The following is a 24,326-nucleotide window of genomic DNA, read 5'->3' on the forward strand; positions in this document are numbered from 1 at the left end:
GGCGCCAAGCATCCGAATGTCTATATAAACAGAGTAAGCCTAGAGGTAAAAGGTACGCAATACTTTGCATTCTTGCTTTCCTACTGATAATTAGGGTTTAACTGCTAGTACGTGATACTAACTTTGGCATCGGAGGGCCTTTGCCACGAAAGGCAGAGGTGCGCTCACCCCCTGTCTACTTTGCAGATTAGGGTTCCGACAACGAATTAGGGTTCCGGTGAAGAGGCACGAAAAAGCCGTTGCAATCCAGTTGATCAGAAAGCATCAATTGTTTTCATCCCCCTACAATTGTGTGTTTATCACTGAGGTGGAAGGCGCTCCACTGAGAGTGATAGCAAGGGCTGGTGATGGAGATGTTAGAGATGGAAATGCCCAGAAGAGGAAGTTTGAAGAGAGTGTGCTTGAACCAAGGACCCAGTTCCAAAAAGTAATTCAAATGGGTCTTAACAGAAGCCTTCTGGTGGTGGTGTTGCTTTGGGACGTGGGGTGGACAAGGTGATTGTGCAAGGTTTGATGGCTGCAACAAATCATTCAGGGAGGTATGGGAATAAGGGAAGGGATATGAAGGTTGGAAACAAGGTGAAGAGACATAAGGTTAGCTGTGTCAAAGGCCGCAACTTATCTACATCTTTCAGCAGGGTAAACTTTTATGAAAGAGATCATACGAGACAAGGACAAAATTCTATAAAGAAGAAATTGCTTTCTTCTAAAAAGCATGTGAGTGTAGGAAAGCTTGATGTGGTCAAGGATGAGGCAGGTTTTGCTTTACAGTGGCAGAATGAAAGTTCTCTCTCAAATCAGAGAGAACATCATGAAACTTCCTCCTTTTGGTCCCAATAGTTTGAGTCATGGTAACATATATGGCTAACAAAGTAAGGGAGACCCTTCGCTTATACCAAGTTATCTGCAGAAAGCTCTTACAATGAGAAGAATCGACAGTGTGGACACAAGGATACTTGAGAAGAAGGATTGATCTACAAGTAGATAAGATTATCAGGGCTAGAGGAGTTAAGACAGGCAAACGGCTAATAGGATAAGTGCCAGGAGTTGAAGTGAATGACCAATTTTAGTATAGGGTGGAGCTTACACTTGTTGGTGTTCATCGACCTTACCAAGGCGGCATTGATTACATGAAACATGGTGAAATGATCATTGTAACAAGTATTGTTTCCTTTGGTAGTTACGCCGATGATTTGGACAACCCTGATGTTTTGGTTTATTCTGGTCAGGGAGGAAATGTAGTAGGTAAGGTCAAACGACTTGAAGACCAGAAGCTTCAAAAAGGGAACTTGGCTCTGAAAAATAGTATATCAGTGAAGAATCCAATCAGGGTAGTCCATGGATTTAAAGAGACAAAAGCCTCTGGCTTGGATGCATCAGAAAAGATTGTTCTTACATATAACTAAAATGGCTTGTATATAGTTGAGAGGTACTGGCAAGAGGTTGGACCATATGGGAAGTTGGTTTACATGTTTGAGTTGAAGAGAATGCCGGGCCAACCAGAGGTTTCTTGGAAAGAAGCAAAGAAATCGAAAAAGTACAAAGTACAAGGGGGGTTTGTGTTAGTGATGTATCAGGAGGGAAAGAGTCATTTCCCATTAATTTGTGCTGTCAACACCAAAAGCAAAGAGAAACCACCGAAATTCAATTACGTAACTCTGATGATATATCCTTATTGGTACCACTCTTCTCTTCCCAGGGGTTGTGATTGTATTGGTGGATGCTCAGTCTCTAAAAAAATGCTCATGTTTGGTCAAGAATGGTGGAGAGTTTCCATATATCTACAACGATGCTATCGTGGAGGCAAAGTCTTTGGTCTATGAGTGTGGCCCAGCTTGCAAGTGCCCTCCTTCTTGCTGTAATAGAGTCAGCCAACATGGAATTCGAATTTAGCTTGAAATCTTCAAAGCACAGTTGAGGGGCTGAGGTGTCAGATCCCTAGCTGCCATTCCTTCAAGAAGTTTTATATGCGAGTACCATGGCGAGCTGCTTGAGGACAAAGAGGCTGAACAAAGATAAAACGATGAGTATTTGTTTGATATTGGGAAAAACTATAGTGATTGTTTTCTTGTTGGACTTTCTAGTAGAGTTATGGAAGGTAGTTGTTTCACAATAGATGCAACACAACGTGCTAATGTGGGGAGGTTCATCAACCACAGTTGTTCCCCTAACCTCTATGCACAGAATGTCCTCTATGATCACGAGGACAAGAGGATGCCCCACATAATGCTCTTTGCTGCTGAGAATATTCCCCCTTGAAGGAATTGACTTACCACTACAACTATGTAGTGGATCAAGTTCGAAATTCAGACGGTGAAATTAGAATGAAGACGTGCTACTGTGGTTCTGCAGATTAGTGCACCAAGAGGATATATTAACTTGGGGAAGAAAGAGGTTGGATATTCATCCAGAGGTGGGGATCCCTTTGTTAGTGTAAGAGTTGTTTCTGGATGGTTTCTGTTTTTAGGATCTGCTTATAGTTTTTGGTCAAATGTGTAACGCCCCGATTTTCAGAATAAAAATCAGAGGCATTAAATATTAATTTCCTAAAATTTACTTTATTAAAGTTCAAATCCCAAAACAGATAATTCAACATAAGGATTCATTTATTACAAACCAATGTGGAAAAATACTAAAATAGACTTTGTGGTAATGAAATAGACAAAGCACAGAGCCGACTCCTAAGTTAGATACGGATCTCAAGCATACTTTGACTCGACTCCCATCTCCGGATTCTCCTCTGGATAATACTGCTCGCTTTTGGGTTCTACGTCTCTTCTTGGTGTAGTTGGAGAAAAACGAATAGTACCTAAAACAACACTGTACTGCAACGACTACCCGTGCTGTTCGATCGGAACCTTAATGCCTTCGCCGGAACCCTAATCTACAAAACAGACAGGGGGTGAGCACACATTTGCCTCTCGTGGCAAAGGTCTTCCAATGCCTAAGTTAGTATCACGTACCAGATAAAAGCCTAATTATCAGTAGGAGATATGAATGCCACATATTGCGTACCTTTTACCTCTAGGTTTTCTTCGTATTTATAGATTCATAGATGCTTACTGCCCAAGAATCCCTGTTGCCATAGGACTGCTACCTCGTATAGGAAACCTAGAATATCTTGGATTCTCGTTCCCTTATCAGTTCATTACCTTAGTCCTTTTAGGACTCTTTTCCATAACTGGCCGAACATCTCATTATCGTTGGGTATCTTTTCCAAATCCTACATTCTTGGGATCTCGTTCCTTAACAAAATACCACTGTTTCTGGACTCTTCCAGAATGTTCCCTGTGCTCCAACACTTGATTAGAATTCTTTCCTTGTTCGGCCATCTCGTTGCCGAACAGACTGCCTAGACCAGTTACTTCACATTCAACTGGTCTACTTGGACCAATGTCTTCTCAGGAGCTCTTCTCCTGTTCGGCCCTTTTGTTGCCAAACAAACTACTTGGACTTGTACTAGTCTCTTGGTCTAATAATCTTCTCATGTTTACTAGACCTCGACCTCGTACAGACTTCCTGGACCAATGACTTCTCATGTCACTGGTCCATATCGCCGAACACTGTCTTGCACGGCGACTGTTCTATCTTTATTCAAACCATGGTCCCACGTACCATTTGTTCGGACCCTATTTTTGCCTGTTCGGGATTACTTTCCTACACTTGGTTTTCTGCAAAAATCTGGCACGAATGCCAGGCAATCCGTACCTGAGTGATAGAGTTCATCCAGTAGAATAATCCAACCTAACTACCCCTCTTACTTTACAACTAGCAGGTAAACAGATAATATTAATACGAATAAGTGAAACAGAGATTTTACACATAAATCAGTTATTACTATCAGTTAGCCTACTTGTGATCTAAGATCTCATCCGCGAGATCTTTCCTCCCCAACCACTAGTCATGTCATGTCCCATGAGATCTCCTTTTGCTGTCGCAGATACACCTAAATTATATATCGAGCGTGCATCCCAATAACTACAAACAAATGAAAAGCTTATCATGTCATTACATAACTAATGTTCGTCTATCTTAATCATCACTTCACAATCATCACTGGACTTCTCGCCAGTTTGGAGACTGGGCCTCCGTTAGCACCCATCTCGAATTCACATCTCAAATCCCGCCTGCAGGCAATCTTTAAAGTCATAAAACTTTTCAATTTATCCATTACTTAGCACCGTCTAAGTGAATTCTATTCACAAACCAACTCATGTCTCTAGGGTCCAATCTAGCATATAAATCAAGAGTTAAAATAAACAAGTTATCAAAGTGATAATTGAAATAAATAACAAGCGGGACAATCAAGTAACTTTTTATGAATGGGCCGTTGCCCTTATTCTTGTATGGCCAATATGTTAATAATAATACGAGAAACTTTTATCTAATTATTATAAAAGGAAAAAAATAACAATAATAATTTTATTCAAATATTAGTAAGTCTAGGCTTTTATTAGTCTATTTATGAAATTAGATTGATTAATAAATACATTAAATAGAGCAAAATGTTAGAATAATTAACATGACATTAATAAAAGTCCTAACGATCCTATGCAACATGCTCAGGTATCAAAAAGTGGGTCCGGAGGGTCGCGAGGATATTTTAAATAAAAGTATTACCGAAGATTACTGAAAGTAGAATAATTAGGTAATAGATAATCTAATAATTAAAATATGTTGAGGTCAACGAGATTTTATCCTAGGAGTGTAAAGAGTTTAAAAAAAATTATTCGAGCATTAATAACATGGTTTATAAGGTCGCAAGTTATTTCGATTGAAAACTTTGTAAAATAAATAAAAAAAATAGATAATCAAATAAAAAAAATTTGAAATTAACAACACATCATCTTTGAGGCGTGATGAGTCTAGAAAAAATAGTTCGGTGTCAAAAACGTTATTCGGAAGGTCGCAAAATGGTTTCGAACGATTTTTAATAAAATCGAACCAAGTTTACGGTGGGGGTTCCAGCCGTAAGTTCTAACCGAGTCAAACCTTACGGTCAGCAAGAATTAGACTAGACCTTGCGGCTCAAAGGTTGCAGCCACAACGTTAAGGGTAGTTTCGATTTTTTTGTTATTTCGCAATGGTTTTGTGCATGGGTCCATTTGGGACATAGAGTTAAGTTTTAAAACACTTAATATACTTAGAGAAGAGGTTGAATAAGATTATAATACCTTGGTTTGATCAAATTGATTCAAAAATCAAAACTTGAATTTTTTGGAGGAGACTTTGGGTTTGATGACTGGGGGACCTTGGGGTCGAATTGGATGATACTTGGAGTTGTGGGAAGTGATTGGAATGGTGGAATTGGGTTTTGGTTGAACGTAGCTATGAAACCCACTTTCTTTCTCTAGAACTCCCTGAATTGGAGCTTGAATTGCTTGCTATTTCTTCTCCTATTCTGACTCGGTGGTGTGCCTGTGGGTTAATGGGGTGGGGTATTTATAGGTAAATTTTTGGAAGAGAATGATATGATCGAATTTAATGGAGTTGGGTTCATAGAATTTGGAAAAACGAATTGGGGCTGAATTTGGGGTTAGAGAGGATGCAAAAGGTGGATAAGAACGAATTAAGATCAGATTTTTCCTTGGTGATGAAGGATTTTTTTTGGTTTTCGCAAGGGAAAATGAATGTGGTTATCTTCGAGGAAAAGAAATGGAGAGAGAGTGAGCTATGGGAGAGAGGAGGAAAAGAAATGGAGAGAGAGTGAGCTATGGGAGAGAGGGGGACTGTGTAGGAGAGTGAGGTGAGGGACATGCATCCATGTGTGTAAGAAAAAATAATAATGATAATGATAATATGAAATGAATACTATTATTATTATTATTAATACTAAAAATAATACGATTGTGATTAACACCCAAGATTGTGATGTTCTTGTGGTTTAAATCCTCTAATTTGTAGCTTTTATGCATTTAAGTAGTCGTTTTTATCCCATTTTGCACGTAAGGTATTTTTATGTGTGTTTCAGATAAAACGTGCTAATAAGGCTGCTTTGAACGCAAATGAACGTTCCGGGATGTAACCAAGTGTTCAAGTGCCCGGCGGTACATATTTCATCGTCACCGGATCCTAACGGATCATAATAAACCTCGTAGGTCATTCGGTGGTCAAAGATGGCGAGGAGTGAGCCAAAATGTATCAAATGAAGCAAATGCTTCGAAGATAGCCCTCGAGGGCATCCGAGAGTCCAAGGCTATAAGGCACACCTCCGCTAAGTCCCGTTGATCAAGTAAAGAAGCATCGGAAGGCCGTTAGAGAACCACAAGGCTTGGTGAACCAAGCTGAACCTGTTCTGCAGTTTCTACACAAAGGTATTGGTACCTCATTTTTCTGGTACCGATACCATTATGCTGAATTGGAAGACAATAAGATTTGTACCAATACCTCATTTTTGAGGTACCGGTACCAATGCCCTTCGACCAGTACTTTTTTGCTGAATTTTTCAACCTTCCATAAATGGAAAGTTTCTACTTTTAATATATTTTTTGGGATATTTTGGTCCATTATTTGGCTAATTTGTAAGGCTTATAAATAGCCTTTAATGTCATTTATGGCCATTATGTAAGCTTATACACTTTAAGTCTTTTTCTTCCTAGAAAACTCCATAGTTATTGCTCTCAAGCTCTTGTCTTTAATTCCTCATCAACTCAAGTAAGTAGTGGTTGTATGTTTAATTCTCAAGTATTAAAGTTGTAGCTTTAGCTTGGATCTTCTTATAAATCTAGTTTATTTTCGTTTTCATCGGTGAATTATGTTTTCTATGCTTAACTCTTTTTCTAGTCTTTTTGCCATGAGTGAGTAGTATATAGGTTTGGTCATGGGGTGAGATTCACTCTATGATTTAATTGTTTAAATGGTTTATTTTAAACTTTAGCTTAATTTCAAGGTTTTTAAATGAATTAAACCCATGATGTCTAGTATTTTTCATGGGGTTGGTGGCTTCTTTGATCATGAAGTTTATCGCCACATGCTATGTGCTTGATAATCCTACGCATGCGAACGATTCTTTTTCGTCTCTCACCTGCGTTAAATGAGTTCAATTTGAATCAAAGCCTTGAGTTAAGTTAAAAGTAGTCTTCAGCTTTTAATTCTTCTAGTGGAATCCGGACGGTTTCGGTCCACTCTTGAGTTAGATGAAGAAACCGTTTGACGGCTAAGTCATGGGTAAATCAATCCTTTTGACTCAACCATCTCTAATTTAGTTTAATTCCAAGTTTAAATTTCGTCATTTAATTCGAATACCAAAGTTGGCCGCTTTAACGCCACAACTCTCTACGCAACTTCTAATCCGAATTCGCTTAAGAAGATTTCTCTGTAGGAACGATTCCGGTCTTACCGCTTATTATGCTTTCAACGACCTAGCCCTACGTTTGGGGTGTGAACCTTTCTAAGAGGTTAGGTTGCGACGAAGCAGATTGTTGCAATATGAGCAAGAGTTGAAAGAAGGGTTAAATTTTTTTAGTATTTTGGGAATTGGGACAGTGTTCTTAGTTGGTGGCAGCTGAACATTAATCTTCCATCAATTCTTTGACTGTAGGTTCTCAAGTTGTTGCTATATGACACATTTCCGATTAGGAATGGATTGCTTGGCAGCAATTTTGCTCCAGTTGACTGGCTACTCTATTAAGGCTACTCCCTACTACAGGTCAGACCACTGCACTCGGATAAGAAATTAGTTAGATGATATAGCACGTCGTTTGGAGTTATTATCTGTTCCTTTGGATTAACCATCTGATTTAGCATGTCGGTGATTTTGCAACAAGAAACTAGTGAAACGATATTTTTGAAGTCTTTGGAATGATGACACTTTCTTCACGAATTAGCGATTGTGCGAAGTCTTTGGAATGATGACACTTTAGAATCTTGTGGAAACGAGTTATAAAGTAGGTGACTTTTTAGGTTTTATCTGGAAAAGTTTTTATTTCTAGTTTTTTTTTTTTGTTTTCGATATTTTTTGAAATAGGCACCATAAATATATTTGTATTATTGTTTTTTGTTTAGAAAATACGTAATCAATTCCTCTAATTTACGAAAATTCTAGAAACACAAAAATTGTGTTTTCATTTGTTTTGAAAACACTTTCGGCAACCCAAAAAATAAATAAATTAACAAAAACTATTATGGCCACCAAACATGTTTTTTGTTTTTATTTCTTAACAAATAAACAAAAAACTGACAACTTTACCAAACAGAGCCTTATTATTTGTACTATAGTTTTCTGCATTGCAAATTTATTCATTCTGTTTTATTATGTCTTGCGCATTTATTTAGTACGATAGTTAGGATGACTTAGAAGTGACAAATTGCTTGACACTGGCGGTTTGGCTTTCTTAATCTCAATCATTCTTCGTTACGAGAAATGGAAATAGCTAGAAATTGCAATATAGATGCCTTTTTTCCTCCGACATAAGATCGTTCTACTTGACTTAAAATGATCTCTGTTGCAATAAGTTTGATTTTGATCTATCTTGTGGAACTCTTCAATTAATGCTATTTTAATCCATAAGATTAGTACATTTCAGCCTGCAATCATTTCTATTACCCTATATGTATCTGACGAAAGCAAGACTAGAAGAAGATATGTTGTATAAACAACGGAAACTTCTATTTATATTGTCTTCCTAATTAAACATCTGGTACACTGAGGAATTCTTTAGTGAGGAAGCTCTAACACAACAGATAAACTACTTCACTTTATTGACTTCATAAAAATACTAGGAAATAATTAATATGCAACTCCTTCCCACACACATATAGTTATAGATGCTATATATTGAACTTGGGAGTTTATAGGGCTTAATTAAGCTGAATGGATGTGTCATAAACATCCCCAGCCTTCCATTCACTAGAAACCACACTGCTCAGCTGCACCCAAGTTTGCCCAGCGCTGCCACTCACTTGGACCCTGATGTTAATCGCGCCTGGCGGTGGGTTACCCATGTCCCATACTGCACCATAGGCCTTTCGCATGCCCCTCCACTGCTGGCAATCCGCCTACATCAAGAAGAAAACAATCAATCTAGCTACTTCAAATGACCTATTTTCTTCTAGCACATTTGAGGCCGATCCTATCGGACGGGGATCTTCCCTATGGAAAGGCTCGAACCCTTGACCTAGTGAGCAACAAACTAGCTGAGCTCCCATTCAGATGAAAATGACATACATATGTGAATGTATATGTAGTTACTAGTTATATATATGTGGATATAAATCTAATAAATTTGGGATACCCAGTTTGCTAAAATTGCTTTGTGGGTTGTACCTGAAACACTTCCACTGCAGTGATGTCGTTTTGGCCGGCTTGGTACAAGAAGATTAGGGCTAGGTACCCAGGGAACCTGCTGTGCTCATTAACCTTGACCATGAGGTTGTAACCAGGGTACTGACAAGGTATTCTACGGTATTCAATGTCAACCACGCCATAAGCAAGCAACTCCAAGGCTGCATTTGGACGAGCCAGTCTTGAATAGGCACGAGTGCTTAGAATGAAGTCTGTCTTGTCCCCTTCACCATAGTCTGTCACCACTACATTCACTCCATCTTCAACGCATAGTTGTGGTACCTTGCACCTGACCTATATTTGGTAATAAATGAGTTTTGTTATGGACAGAAAAGCAAAAGAACCACTTGTTAAACTATTGTCAGTCTATCCTTGTATTGCACTCAGGATTTTGCCTTTCAAAACGAAATTGGTTAAAGTTGTTTTGTGTTGAAGTTGACATTATGGGTTTGCGACAGGGACTAAATTGGACATGGTTTTTCCTTTTTCCTAATATGAAGTTTCACTCTAACATAGTCAAAACCCTCAAATTCATTTATTTAATCTTCTATTTCAAAGTTCTACGAACCTAACATTACTTGTTCTTAATATTCCTAAGATCACTGTTCGAACTGAAGTGTCTCCTTCATTTTTTGTTACTTTCAAACTCAAGTGACCAAGTTGATTGGATTTGAAGTACCTGATAGCATGCACCACAGCCAGCTCCATTCCTGTAGAGTCTAGAAACCCCACTCACGCTGCCATCATTGATTGTTCTTCCATATCCGCCAAACCCGCATGCTCCAGCTGATTCAATATTATTAAGCACATTTCAAATATTGTAGTAAAATTTGGTAAACTGATACAAATTATTGGTATTCTATCATAGTGTTCATACTTGGAGTCCCAAAGCAATCGGGGCTTCCATAATAGGTTGCTCTAGAGCACACATATGCATCCTGGGAATGACAAAGTGCAGGCAAAAGCACTATGACACAGAAAAGATACCAATAGCTCATAGGTGGAAAACCCATTCCTTAGTCAATAACAAAGTTCCCAAATTAGAGAAGATAGCAATCAAAGAAATTGAAATGAATAAGGGGACTATCATGGGATGGGAAGCTCAGATAGGTATTCCCATTTTATAGTTGAAGTCATGAGGGCTGCGATGATAGCATTGCCACCTTTTCTCTGCCACTGAAGGACTAGGGAGTCCAAGTGGGGGTTAGGAACTAGATTAAAGAATTGCCACCTTTTCTCTGCACTAAAGGACTAGGGAGTCCAAGTGGGGGTTAGGGACTAAGATTAGAGATGTGTACAAACAGACACCTTTATTCACTCCTAAAGACCCCCTTCATGCTAAAGATTTGCCGAAAAATTGAACCATAAGCAGTGTGTCTAATGGGATTTTGCCCAACTTTCATCTCAACCTTTCTTTTAACTATTTTGCTGGCTTATAGGACATTTGATTCTAAATTTGTAACTTAATGGAGTACTATGATGTTCTTACTTTCGTTGTTAATATATTTTTGTCCATATTTTGGTTACCATTCCATGTGAAAGACCCAAGAGTCACCAAGTATCTTAAGATTTTTTAGGAAGTTTGAATACGCTTCATTGGTAAGACTTTTGCTAATCGAAAAACAAATTACATAAGTTTTTTTTTTATAAGTAGGGTCACCAACTCTAAGTAGGCATGTTAATGGACCGAATTCAATCCGGATCCAATCCAAAAAAAAAAAACCCGACCCGAATATAAAATGGTCAATCCGATAATCCGAATCCGGTATTCAAATACGGATTCGGATTATCGCGGATTAAATCCGTTATCAATCCGATCCGTTAGCAAGGTTATCTTAACTCACCTCTTTACCAATTTTCACAATAACTATGACACCTCCGTCTTCAGTTCTTGGTCTTTTCTTTTTTTAAAACCTGTATTTTTTTTTTCACTCCAAAATATCAAGTATTCTTCCTAATGCAGTACTTATTATTATATTAAGGGCTTGTTCGGACAAAAAAGCCATTAACTTTCCCTCCAAAAATAAGCCAAACAAATCCACATAAAAACAAAAATAAGTCAATAAGCCACTTTTTTCGTTTTTATTCAAAAAATATTGGATTTCGATCAAAATTTTATACTTTTTAGATTCTTCTCGTCATGAAGATACAACAATTTCCAAAAAGATGAGAATAAGCCAAGTGATACGAAAAAAATCTGAATAAGAACAAAAAATAAGTCACTTTGACTTATTTGTCCGAACACCCCCTAAATAAAGTAAGGGAGAATAAACAATTCCTTAAGAACCTTCCAAATAAAACCTGTAACAGTGAGGGGTCAAGATGGCGTAAGACATGCGTAAGAAATGAACATCAGTTCCCAAACCCTCGAAACTGTACTTAGAAGGCTATACACCTAATGAAAAGAAACCAATAACAATGCAGATATATACTCCTTACTCCTATATACAGAAATACAGAGAAAAGGAAAATATTAAAAACGTCGTACCAGTGCAAGGCATACCTGTTTGTGAAAGAGGATGATGGTGGGTGGCTGACAGATCCTGAATTGTGTTTTGAATTGTTGCAGTCTTTTGTCAGTTTTATTTTTTGGGGAACGTGGGGTAGGAAGTTGTGGTGGAGGTAGTTTTACAGTCTAGTCTGGCAGTTAAATTTCCCACAGTTAACTGTTTTGTTTTGGAACTGTGCTACACACAGCAATCTGTGCACAGATTGTGCACAGATTTTGTTGTGGGACCCACCAAGGATTCCACACAAATCATTCGAGTCGTTTATTAAATGTAAAATATTTTTTCAAGAGTCCCAGTAAAAAATAAACTCAATCCAATACTTATAGGTACTTCATCCAACCATCTAACTTTTCATTCAAATTTTCGGATAATTAAAAGTTGTATGATTGAATCGAGCACCTATAGATATTGGATTGAGATTATTTTTTACAAGGACTCTTGAAAAAATGTTTTACATTTAATAAACGGCTTGAATGATTTGTATGAGACCTGTGGTAGACCCCACAATAAAATCTGTGCACAATCTGTGCACAGATTGTATGTGTGTAGACTTTCTGTTTATTTTGTGTTTTTTTTAGGACATTTAAGAAAAACGAAAATACATGACAGACCTTTAAAAAAGGGAGACACCAAAAATGGTGTCTCCCTTTATATATTGGAATAGATATTAGAGTAAATAAAACTCATACAAAATCACGCCGACACAGAAAAATACAAACGGACGCACAGCTCGCCTAAATCCGGCGGCCACGGTTGCCGGCCACCTCTCCACTCCAGTCACTCCCTGTCACCTCTCCACTGCACCTCTCTCCCTCTCACAAGCCCTAACCCTCATCCGACCTACTGGAAAACTCACGGAGTAAAACTAGTCTTTCCAGCAAGAATTTCGGACTCAGAATCGCTGCCTTTGTTCATGCTATGAGCGAATTAGCTCTCAAAATTGGGTCTTCTTAGGAACCTATTTCGAAGTTTCCAGATGCTGTTCATTGACGCTGGTTATAATCCATGGAGTTTTGATAACGAACTAGATCTTTTAAAAATTCTGATCAGATTCGGATTTTTGGATCGGATATCCGATTTTATGAATTCGTATTACTATTACTGGATTTATGAATTTCGAATTCGGATCGAATTCGAGTAATCTCGGATTCAGATATTCAGATCCAAGCCAGCCCATTGATAGGCCTAACTCAGTAACTTAAATCTAAATGCTATGGGGAAGTGCCAATTTTTTAAAACCCAGAATTGCCTGGTATCCTTCCATATCCTTTTTTGGGAATTGTCCGTATCCAACAGTATCCTTGGGGGGCTTCTTGTTGGTTTATTGCCTTAAGTGAACAGATATTTTAAGCATGTTCGTGGTTAGCCAACAATAATGTGAACTAACCAAAGGACCAAGAAGTTCGTCAAGTGGTCTTTGGCTTAGGACTTAAGGAGTTTGTTATCTCTTAAGGTTTCAGGTTTAATTCTTCTTGTCGGCAACTCTTGAGGTCACCTCACTCCATGCGTAAGTGTGTGAAATGGCTATAGGAGGGGTCGTAGAAAGTAGTCCGAGGTGCGTGCAAACTAGTTCGGATATCCTGCATTAAAAATAAAAAAAAACAATAATGTGTATATGTAAAAAAATATGTATGCTGATACTCATGTATAAATTTATATATGTATATGTGATGTTACCTTCCTACTTTATTTCAGGCCCCATTTGGAGACAGTGGAACAACAAACACTGGAAATCCGAAATTCGGTTTACCTTCAATATAATAATGGAATGAGACTTTAAAGTTTTTTTTTCTTCTTCTTTTAGTTTCTTTTTCCTCTCTTCCTTTCGGACAGGAAATCTTGTTATGCAGGGTCTACATAATCTAGGTTGCCAACTTTTCCTATTGCTATATCACTGAGTTCGACGGGTTTGGCCTAATGGGATGAGAAAGGACCCCAACGGGTTTGGCCTAATGGGATGAGAAAGGACCCCAACGGTTTACCCCTCCAGAGGTTGCAAAGTCAAATTTCAAGAAGGCCAAATATTTGAAATTTTGGCCAATAGATTTGTCCGGTTCTTAACCTCAGGTCTTAAGATTAATCGAAGTGCGTGCAAGTTGACTTTATCACTTGGTTTAGAAAAAAAAAAAAGGCTTTTCCATAGTAGGTAAGTGCCAACGGGCTTGTAGCCTAATGACATTTCTTCATCTCATCTGAATGAAAGGTGAGGATTTAATTTTTGCCAGGAGTGCGAGTGCTTGATGTGGTAATTCTCCACCCGTATGCCGCTTATCCGTGCCCTTTTTCTATCCCCATTGGAGTAGGCCAAACATGTGGGGGAAAAAAGAGAGTAGATCATGAGCCTTTTCATTGATGTAACGTATTAATTAAAATAAAAGATATTGACGAGCCTTTTCAAGTGAACTATAATGTTTATATATAATCAAAGAATATGTATTTTCATACATGTGTATAAATTCATATATGTATATGTGCATGTATGTGATGTTACCTTCCTCCTTTATCGAGAGGGGCATAATATATACTGAAAATCTAAAATTCGGTTGAAATGCTACTTAAAATATATATTTTTCCTTTTAATTTCTCTCTTCCTTTTGGACTGGAAATCTTGTTTAAGCAGGGTCTACATAATCTAGGTTGCCAACTTCTCCTACTATTAAACCCCAAGATGTTTGGCCTAGTGGCGTGAGACATAAAACCAAATAACTTGTTCTCAAGAGGTCACAAAGTCAAATCTCACGAAGGCCAAACATTTTAAACGTTAGCCGCTGGAGGTTTACCTGGTAGTTAGTTAACTTCAGGGCCCTGAGATTAGTAGAGGTGCACACAACCTAATCCAAACACCTAGTTATCAAAAAAAAAAAAACTTTTCCTATTACTAGCTAGGTTGAGTTTTATGTACGAAATTTAATTTCAAAAACACATTTCTTTCCCTTGTTTTGACCTCCCTCCACATAACTGAATCCTTGTGTGTCTGACTCTAAGAATTTCTATTATTTAACAATACTATTGTTTCTTTTCACTTTTAACTAGCCATCGGCAAGCAGTGGTAAAATGTTGGTCTAACAAATCAATAGATTCAGTTTATCTGAAAGAAAGAATTAATAGATTGAGAGTAGATGTTTTGAGTAAAAAAATCAAAAGCTATGGGCTAATTAGCTAATACTAAGAGCATCCACATTGTAATAAGCAAATTGATATGGATAAGCAAACTTAACAACAATGTTAAAAAAATACCTCACATTGTAATAAGCAAAGTTACAAGTCTTTTAGCAAATAATCAAATTCCACTCATTCCATAACTAAACTTAACAATTTTTACCAATAACCAAAACTCAATAACCAAACCCAATAACCAAACTTAAAGTAAAAAACTAAAAAACATTAGAATCGTCTCATCGAGACGAATAATTTGGTATGGTCGGGTGCGTGATTAGAACTCGTTTGCAATTGGACATAGGTGCATTGCGTATTGTGGGGGGTTTTCATAAGGATGCAAAAATAACCAATGTGAAGGTAAAATTTGTTAAGTTTGATTATGAACTAAATGAATAATCAAATGCTGACGTGGCACAATTTGGTTATTGATTTTGATTATTGTCATTGCGGATGCTCTAACGCCTGGGGGTAGATAAGGAAGTCATATTTGATTAGAAACGCAATAAGCCCGTATGGGGATATTGCTAGACAGATGAGCATAATTAGGGTCCAAAGCACTCAATTAGGGTCCAAAGCACTCAATTGATTTATTATATATATAATAACAAGATGCATCAAGTGCCTGCCAAAGTGGAAAATTAAAGGAGGGAAAAAAAGCATTTTATGTGTCTTTGCATTGGAATAGTTTATTACAATTTACTCACATTTGGAGTAGGTGGCATGTAATGCTGCCCATCCATTTGGCACTCCTTGATTAGCAAATGATCTTGAATTTGTTAAATTAAGATTATCATCCATTTTCTGTACCAACCGACAAAGGCTCCGTTCCGAAAAAGAAAATAAGTATTTATTTTTTAAGAAGATAATTTTAAGTTTAAAAATTATGTGTTTACGCAAATTATTTTTCTATTAATATAGATCTTGTTTGATAGATCTCATTGAAATCTTTAATACGGTGCAAAAAAAATTAAAAAAATATTTTTTATTTATATTATTTTTAAGTTTAAAAATATGAAATAAATAATTATTTATTAAAAATATATTCTGAAACGAGACCAAAATCCTCTCATAGCTCCGTCAATCAATCACATTGTACCACAGTTATAATTAGGGGAAAAGTAGGAGAGCAAGGTGTAACCCTCGTGAGAGGTGCTTTTCCGGCTCCCCCGACACACGCCCCTCCCGACCCCACACCCTCATGAGAGGTGCTTTAACCCCAACACCTCCTCCTTCCTTCTTTTCAGTTTTAATCTTTTTTTTTTCTTTCTAATTTTCAATTCTTTTTTTTATTTGTTTCCTTCCGACAAGCACCCTAAAACTCATTATTTAATTTTGCGGTTCTCTTCGGGTGTCCATTGAAAGGCCATGGAGCAACACATTTATTACGACCATTTAAGATAAAATAATCAGAAAAAGAACATCTTTTATTCTTTATTTTTTAATCCGAATGTTTCTTTTCCCTTTTTTCCTATATATGATAAAAAATATAGTTAAAAAAATAAATGTTTCAATTTTCAATCCATTTGAATCGGTGCAAAGATGTTATTTTTTTGATCATTTCATCGTAAATGATCGTAATAAATTTTTGGCTCTAAGGCCTTTCAATGGACACCCTAAGAAAGCTCTAAAACTAAATAAAGAGTCTTAGGGTGCTCATTGAAATGTCTTAGAGCCAAAAATTTACTACGACCATTTAGGATGAAATGATCAGAAAAATAACATCTTTGTACCGGTTCAAACGGATTGAAAATTGAAATAATTATTTTTTTACACCGTTTATATATTAAAAAATATAGTTAAAAATTAATCTGACTGTTTTTTTTCCTTTTTCCCCCTATATATATTAAAAAATATAGTTAAAAAAACAAGTCTTTTAATTTTCAATCCGTTTGAACCGGTGCAAAGATGTTATTTTTCTGATCATTTCATTCTAAATGGTCGTAATAAATTTTTAGCTCTAAAGCCTTTAAATGGACACCATAGGAGAGTCCTAAAACTAAATAATGAGTCTTAGGGTGCTCGTTGAAAGGCTTTAGAGCCAAAAATTTACTACGACCATTTAGGATTAAATGATCAAAAAAATAACATCGTCGTACCGGTTCCAACAGATTGAAAATTGAAAGTCTTATTTTTTTCACCGTTTATATATTAAAAATTAATCCGACTGTTTTTTTTCTTTTTTTCCATATATATATATATATTAAAAAATATAGTTAAAAAAATAAGTCTTTCAATTTTCAATACGTTTGAATCGGTGTAAAGATGTTATTTTTCTGATCATTTCATCCTAAATAGTCGTAATAAATTTTTGGCTCCAAGGCCTTTCAATAGACACTCTATGTAACGCCCCGAATTTTGGGTACGTTAAAAGGACATTTTTGGTAATAACATCAAATGGAGTCTAGTTCTTATTACAACAAAACTCCTACAAGAGTTCAATATTTACAAAAAATGAAAGGGGTTCTACGGTTCCTAACTACAGCTCCACAGCTCCTTCATTCTTGCCAGCTCCTCAGCTCCAAAAAGCCTCCATGGTGAACTGCTTATCTTGATTATCTACAAAATCTGACACATTATACCGGCGTCGCCACCCATATAATATGTCAGGGTCACCAAAAAGGCAACACCGTGAGCTACAAAGCTCAGCAGAGTAATCCCATACCCGCTAACCCATAACTTATAAACAAAGCTATAATACAACATCAATTTTCACATGATAAGTATATACACAGTTTATCAATGACACATCCACATTCATTAATCATCTATCGTTGGTATCCAAGAGTTTCGTGTTTCTCCTACGCGACTCATCGTAGATTGTGTCAACATTTTCATTTACAAACAACCTTTCATTTATCATTTGCATTGGCTCCGTACCGCGGATAACCAAGCTACACACCAAACCTTTTTTTTAAAATCATTTGCATTGGCTCCGTACCGCGGATAACCAAGCTACACACCCAACCTTGGTTCCGCCGCGCCGGGTTCTCAAGTATCCTCACAATGGTTCCGCCGCGCCGGGTTCCCATTGGCACACAAAAATATTTGCATTGGCTCCGTACCGCGGATAACCAAGCTACACACCCAACCTTGGTTCCGCCGCGCCGGGTTCTCATTGGCACACAAAAAATATTTGCATTGGCTCCGTACCACGGATAACCAAGCTACACACCCAACCTTGGTTCCGTCGCGCCGGGTTCCCAAGTATCCTCACAATGGTTCCGCCGCGCCGGGTTTCCATTGGCACACAACCTCATAATGGTTCCGTTTTTCCAGGATCCCATTGGAACACACACAAAACACACACCACATAATGGGCTACCATGGCCGGCCACATTGCGATTTTCAAAACAGTTCAACCTTTTCAAATGTTTCTTTTACACACGCACACGACTTACATAATGTCTCCCAAAATCGGTCATTATGTAGTTTCAAAATATTTCCTTCATCGGAAAACATTTTCTTTCATTAATCACACCCTAGGTGTCATGTTTCTACTTTCTCGGTTCTCGTGTCTCGTTTATATACAAAGAATCCGCGGTAGGACAACCGTAAGCAAGAATCATCCTAACAAGATCATCCAATTCTATATTACTCATCACGCTCAATTACTACTTATAGTATAACGCCACATGTACGGACGCCGTTGGATTGTATCACTTATGCTTTATTCAAAGCACAACACCACATGTACGGACGTCTTTAGAGTGAAATCACTTATGTTTAATCACACCACAAGTAATACAAGCAACTTATATATACATACTCATAATCATCTTAAAGATCAAAATACAATATTTCTAAATAAACGATAAGTACGTAAATAAAAATAACCTACTTTATATTTTGGGTGAACGATAAGGAGATCCTACTTATACGTTGAATTAGTGGACACGGGACTCTACCTTACTTCTTGGCGGTAGTCGGCTACGGAAGGTTAGTCGGCTACGGAAAGTACGTCGGTGGTTGGACGGAGTAACTTCCTACGGTGGTCTCCGGTAGCTTCGAAAGAGAAAGGTTTCTCTCGAAACTTCTACTTGACTATTACTACTACTACTTTTGGATCGAGGGGGTGGTCGAGTGGCGGTTTAGTGACGGCATAGGTTGAGTTTCTTGAAGAATTCAAGAACTACTCAAGAACATGAAGAACAAAAGAAAGAACAAAAAAAGAACAGAATTTTTCTAGAGAGAGAAGTTGCTAGGTGAAGGTGTTAGTTCAAAGCTTGGAATAGCTTGCTATTTATAGGCAAAACTCTTGGGCTCTCCCTCCCTCTCATGGCCGCCCCCCCCCCCCCCCTCTCTCTCTACCTCAAATTTTGACACATGTCAAGCACTTATGGAAGGTCAAAGTCTAATTGCTAGGCTTGCATGGCTAGGTTAGGCTAAAAGGTAGGCTTGCATGGCTAGTTTGTACCAATGATGGAATTTATGGAAGATTTGTTGAAAGATTTGGAGACAATGGTACAAGATTTTGTTCTAAACCAAGCATGGAGGTACAAATGGGGAGTTATGTTTGGTTAGGAGAAAGATTCTCCCATGGACTAGAAAGATGTAGGAAGATATGAAAGATCAAGAAAGTACAATCCCATCTTCTTCTCTCCTTCCTCCTCTCTCTCTCTCTCTCTCTCTCGGCAATCTCTCTCTCCCTCTCCCTCTCTCTCTCTCTCTCCCCCTAGTACACTTACACACACACACACACACACACACACACACACACATATATATATATATATATATGCATATAAAGAAGAAAGAATAAATACAAAGTACCAAGTACAAGATTTTTCAAATCAAAAATCCATTTAAAGAAATGCATTTTGGCACATGCCACATAAAATAAATAAACTAGTGTACTCTAGGAAGATCAACTCCAAAATAAATTAATCCAATTGGGTACAAAACCCCAATATAAAATAATAACAAGTACTTAGAAGAATATTAGGCCTTAAAGGCTATTAGGGCTATTAAGTACTTAATAATAAAATAATGTGCACTTTATCACATGGGGTTTAAGAAAATATTATTTTAATGAACCCATGTACTTGCTTGGAAGAATAACTCTATTACCCAATGGACAATAAATTTCCTAACTTTTATTATCCAATGGACAAAAGGTAAAAGGAAATTTTTATATTAAAATAATCAAAGGTTGTCCTTTTAAAGCATGTGACAAAAGCCCTATATTAAATATAGGTGTGGTACCAAGTACCTCATTTAAATAAAAAGGCTAGGATTCTCCCCATTAGTTTATAAAAGAGTACAAGTACTAGAAAATCTAGGGTTTAGATATACCCCAATAGTTTAATGCACAAAAGTACATGGGAATCCAAATCTTTAAAATGCAACCTTGTCCTTGGTAGAAAGATTTGGGCTATTACCCGATGGATAATAATTCCCCTAACGGTTATCGTCCAATGGATAATAAGGTACGAGTACTTTAAATCATAATTTAAGTCTTTTTGAAAGACTACATGTCCTTTTGAAATTTACCCATGTGTTTATATATATGTACTTAGCCAAATATAATAAAGGAAAAGCTTTTGTCCAATGGGTAAAGATTACCCTAACAATCATTGTCCAATGGACAATAGTTACTAGGATACTTTTTATAGTAAAATATCCAAAAAGTACTTTTAAAGTAATTATAAAAGTCTACTTTCAAAAGATTATAGTACTTTGTTCCAATCTTTCAAAATCCTTTTAATATAAAGAATTGGGTTTCTATTATCCAATGGATAATAGTTCCCCTAACATTTATCGTCCAAAGGATAAAGAATAAAACCAAATCAATAAAAGAAATAATTAAACAATATCTAGTCTAGGGTTTGAAAAGGTTCAAAAGGTTCATTTAGTAACTAGGTAAGTTGGTTGCTCGGTTCCTTCAATTAGTTGGTTGGAAATTAACTAAATTGGTCACGTAGGGTTTCTAGTCGAGACCAAAATTTTAACTACGACGAAAATTAACAAGAATCATATAGTCACTCAAGAGAAAATAAGTAATGCAAATAAAATTCAAATACTTAACGAAATTTTTATTGACTAAAATTCAAGGTCGTTACAATCTATCCCCCTTAAAATAATTTCGTCCCTGAAATTGGCGCGCGACTACAGATTAGACTAGGTTGCTAAACCGATCTCGGAATCATCGACTATCCCCCTTAAAAAGAATCGAGTAGGTCACCATCAATCGAATTAAGCCTCATCACTTGCTTAACGAGATGGGGTTGAAGTTGCTCCTGCCGTCGAACCGCTCGCCTCGTCGTACGTCTTCGGTAAGGTCTCCACCAACGCCAAATACAAAACTTCCACCAAATCATCATGCGGACTTGTATCCTACAAGCATTCTTAGTACATCTTTGTTGAACCCTCATGCTTCTCGATATTAAATCTATTTCCAAAAGTAGGAAACAATGGGTCCATCCTTTATAATCTTAAGGCATAAGCTCTCCATTGGACATCAGTAAGCAAGCCCTACGATACTCTTCAGTATTCGCAAAGGCATTGAAAGAACCTTTGCAGTCCCGGGAAAATAAGACCTTGGCAGCGTCGACTTCTAGCGGCTGCTTCCAATCCAGTACTGCTTTGACCTCGATTCCATCCTTGGATACCACGTGCCCCAAGAACTTAACCACTTCTAGCCAGAACTTGTCTTGGCATAAAGTTGGCTATCTCAGAGTACTCGTAGTACCATCCGAAAGTGTCCTTCGTGCTTCTCCTGATAAGCCATCGAGCCTTGGCAATGGATACCGGTTCTTGATGGTGACTTGATTTAGCTCCCTATATAGTCGAAGCGTCCCTCCTTCTTTTTCACGAACAGTGCGGGCGCTCCCTATGGTTATGTGCTCGGCTTGATAGGCCCTCAGTCCAATAACTCTTGCAATTGGGTCTTGATCTCCCTTAGTTCCGCGGGGGTCTTTTGGTACAATGCCATAGAAATTGGTGCCGTCCCCGGTTAAAGTTCTATAGAGGAGTCTATTTCTCCTTAAGGTGATAAGCCAGGAAGTTCTTCTGGGAAAACATCGGCATACTCGCACACGATGTGTGGAAATCCCACTTCCATTCTATTGGCTTCCTCCAATTGGAGACTAGCGAGCCATCCAAATAGTTGATTCTTCCATCTTGATCTCCTCGTCGCCGAACTCGCTATCCGTCTATCCCCCTTAAAAGGAAATGAGTCCTTCCTAGGGTATAGGCTGTCACCATTCTTCTGATGGCGCTTGACGTGCAGATCGCCGGTCCATCCTCAGGATTACGTCGAAATCCGCCATGTTGATCGCTCGAAGGTCGCAAGTTAGGCACAGGTCGGCTACTCCTAATTCGCACTCTCAACACACTAGACTAACAGCTATACTCCCTTCAACTAGTACGTGGCCAAGACCACACGATCTCCGTCCTGGGTAACTCCGAAGGTGCTGAGGATCATCTTGACCTCATTCAGCCACGTCTCATCTACGACAGGGTTGGTGTCTCCATGAAAAGTTGGGGGTCGGCGTTTGCAGAATTCGTTTATCGCTCGGGTTCGGTTCATGGATCCATCGTCGTGGTTTTGGTGGATAGCGTTCAAAGTAGCTATGAACACTTGCATGGTCTGGGCTAGGTTGGGGTTTGCGTTAAAGGGTTCTCCATTATCGTATCTTAATCCGCGGCGCGTATTAACAATCTACGGGGGAAAATCAAAAGAGGTTTTTACTAAACCAAATTTTTTTTTTTGCAAATGGTCTATCTTTCAAAAGCAAAAAATAGATTAACAAATAGTATGCAACGGTACTCTTTAAAATAAAAGCAGGTTTTTCATAGATAAGAATATCATACAACATAAGCATAGGATTACAAACATAAACATAGAGTTCTACTATAAAACAAGTAGACTTAAAACAAGATTCCCTACTAGAAGTTGAGACGGTCCTACATAGTCCTATAGTTGGGCAAGTCTAATTCCATACTGCTCGTGCAATATTCTAGGGTAGTTCGATTCCGAAGACTTCCTTCAGCCACATCTTGTAGCTTCTTTCAGCTGCGGTCTCTTCCCTAAGAAGACGCTCACGTTCTTGTGCGAGCAGTTCTTCCATAGTCGGGATGTTTGGCTCCTCCACTGGTTCCGGGTAGTACTGAGAGAGGTTTAGTAGCGCAGCTTCTAGCTCTGGGTCAAACATGAGATAATCGTTGGGGGTTGCTCAAAGTTTTGCACAAGTGGTGCGGGGATTAGGGTAGGCGGATGGTTCTCGGAAATCGCAACTGGTGGGGGCATCTCCCAAGTGATTGGGACCTCATAAAGCTCCATGTCATCTTCTGGTGGGGGTGTTGGTCTAGAGTACTCAGGTGCTAGTAATGAACGATAATTGGCCAAAACACGCAGGGCGAAAGGTGGGCGTCCTCCTTGCGGTATGTTCGACATCTATAACAATAAGGAAGGTTATATTTCTAGACTTATCCGTGCAAGGGGTAGTTTTCACGCCATAAGGGATAAGATGCAAGTCCACACATAAACAAAGATCACATACAAAAGAAAACATAAGTCTCTTATTACCAAATAAAATGAGTACAACGTAGATGGCTTACTGGCCTAATCTTACTATTACAACAAAAGGTCCAACTACTACCTAATCCTTAACATCCTACGTTCCGAAGGATTGCAATGGTTACTAGTTTTATTCTATGCACGCCTAAGCAGTCTCCTTGGCCTTCACGGACCTTCTAGGGCTTCGTCCTCCTTGAGATTTCATCCGCAAGGTTTTCTTCCTCAGTCACTTCATTGGCGTCCTTATCACCTTCGACTTCTTCCTCCGTAACTCCAACCTCAAAGTTCTCCATCGGGGGTAAGACACCGAAATACTCATGGAAAGCAGACAGGATCGGAAACATTCCCGAAAACCAGGGGTCCTCCTCCACGGGAATAGGGGTATACTGTTGCACCCTCATGAAATCTCGTTTTTTCTGCGAGTATAGCAGTAATGAAGTCGGGATTCTCCGCTAGTTGAGTTGTCATAGCTTCTATGGCGTCCTTGGGTTGGCGAGCTCCAACCAATAGGTTAACTAGGTGGTTCATCTACAAGGAAAGGTTTCAACCTCAATTAGGAATATCCTACGACAGGGTAATCACTTAAGAAGATTTTCAATCTATGTTTCACTTTCGATTCTTGATTTAAGTCATCATCCAATTGTTCGGGAATTCCCAGCTCAGCGGTACTGCCAATTTCCGCGCCTTGCTTCAATCCGAGGATTGTTTTGACAGAATTCCACCCAATTTGGGACGGTAAACTTAAACTCAATTCTCGTTTGTGCAACGGTCAAACTTATCTCGTGGTTCTACCCATTCTACCCATGGCCGAGGTTTTGAACCTAAAGCTCCGATACCAAGTTGTAACGCCCCGAAT

General features: G+C 38.2%; 2 protein-coding genes across 2 annotated transcripts; one reads left to right on the forward strand and one right to left on the reverse strand.

The window, feature by feature from the left end:
- The first annotated feature begins 860 nt into the window (after positions 1–860).
- LOC131317228 (histone-lysine N-methyltransferase, H3 lysine-9 specific SUVH5-like) lies at positions 861–7,709 on the forward strand. Its single transcript, XM_058346795.1, is given in 4 exon segments — positions 861–1,727; positions 1,729–2,254; positions 2,257–2,479; positions 7,418–7,709. Coding segments are annotated over 3 exon segments (1,494 nt in total). The 3' UTR covers positions 2,358–2,479; positions 7,418–7,709.
- Positions 7,710–8,591: 882 nt separating this feature from the next.
- LOC131310975 (expansin-like B1) lies at positions 8,592–10,464 on the reverse strand. Its single transcript, XM_058338273.1, has 4 exons — positions 10,161–10,464; positions 9,963–10,069; positions 9,266–9,577; positions 8,592–8,997 (listed from the first exon to the last, which is right to left on the reverse strand). The coding sequence occupies exons 1-4, from the start codon at positions 10,294–10,296 to the stop codon at positions 8,800–8,802; spliced, it is 753 nt and encodes a 250-aa protein (XP_058194256.1). The 5' UTR covers positions 10,297–10,464; the 3' UTR covers positions 8,592–8,799.
- Between the last annotated feature and the right edge of the window lie 13,862 nt (positions 10,465–24,326).

Source organism: Rhododendron vialii, chromosome 2a (genome assembly GCF_030253575.1).
Source record: "Rhododendron vialii isolate Sample 1 chromosome 2a, ASM3025357v1".
Lineage (NCBI taxonomy): Eukaryota > Viridiplantae > Streptophyta > Magnoliopsida > Ericales > Ericaceae > Rhododendron > Rhododendron vialii.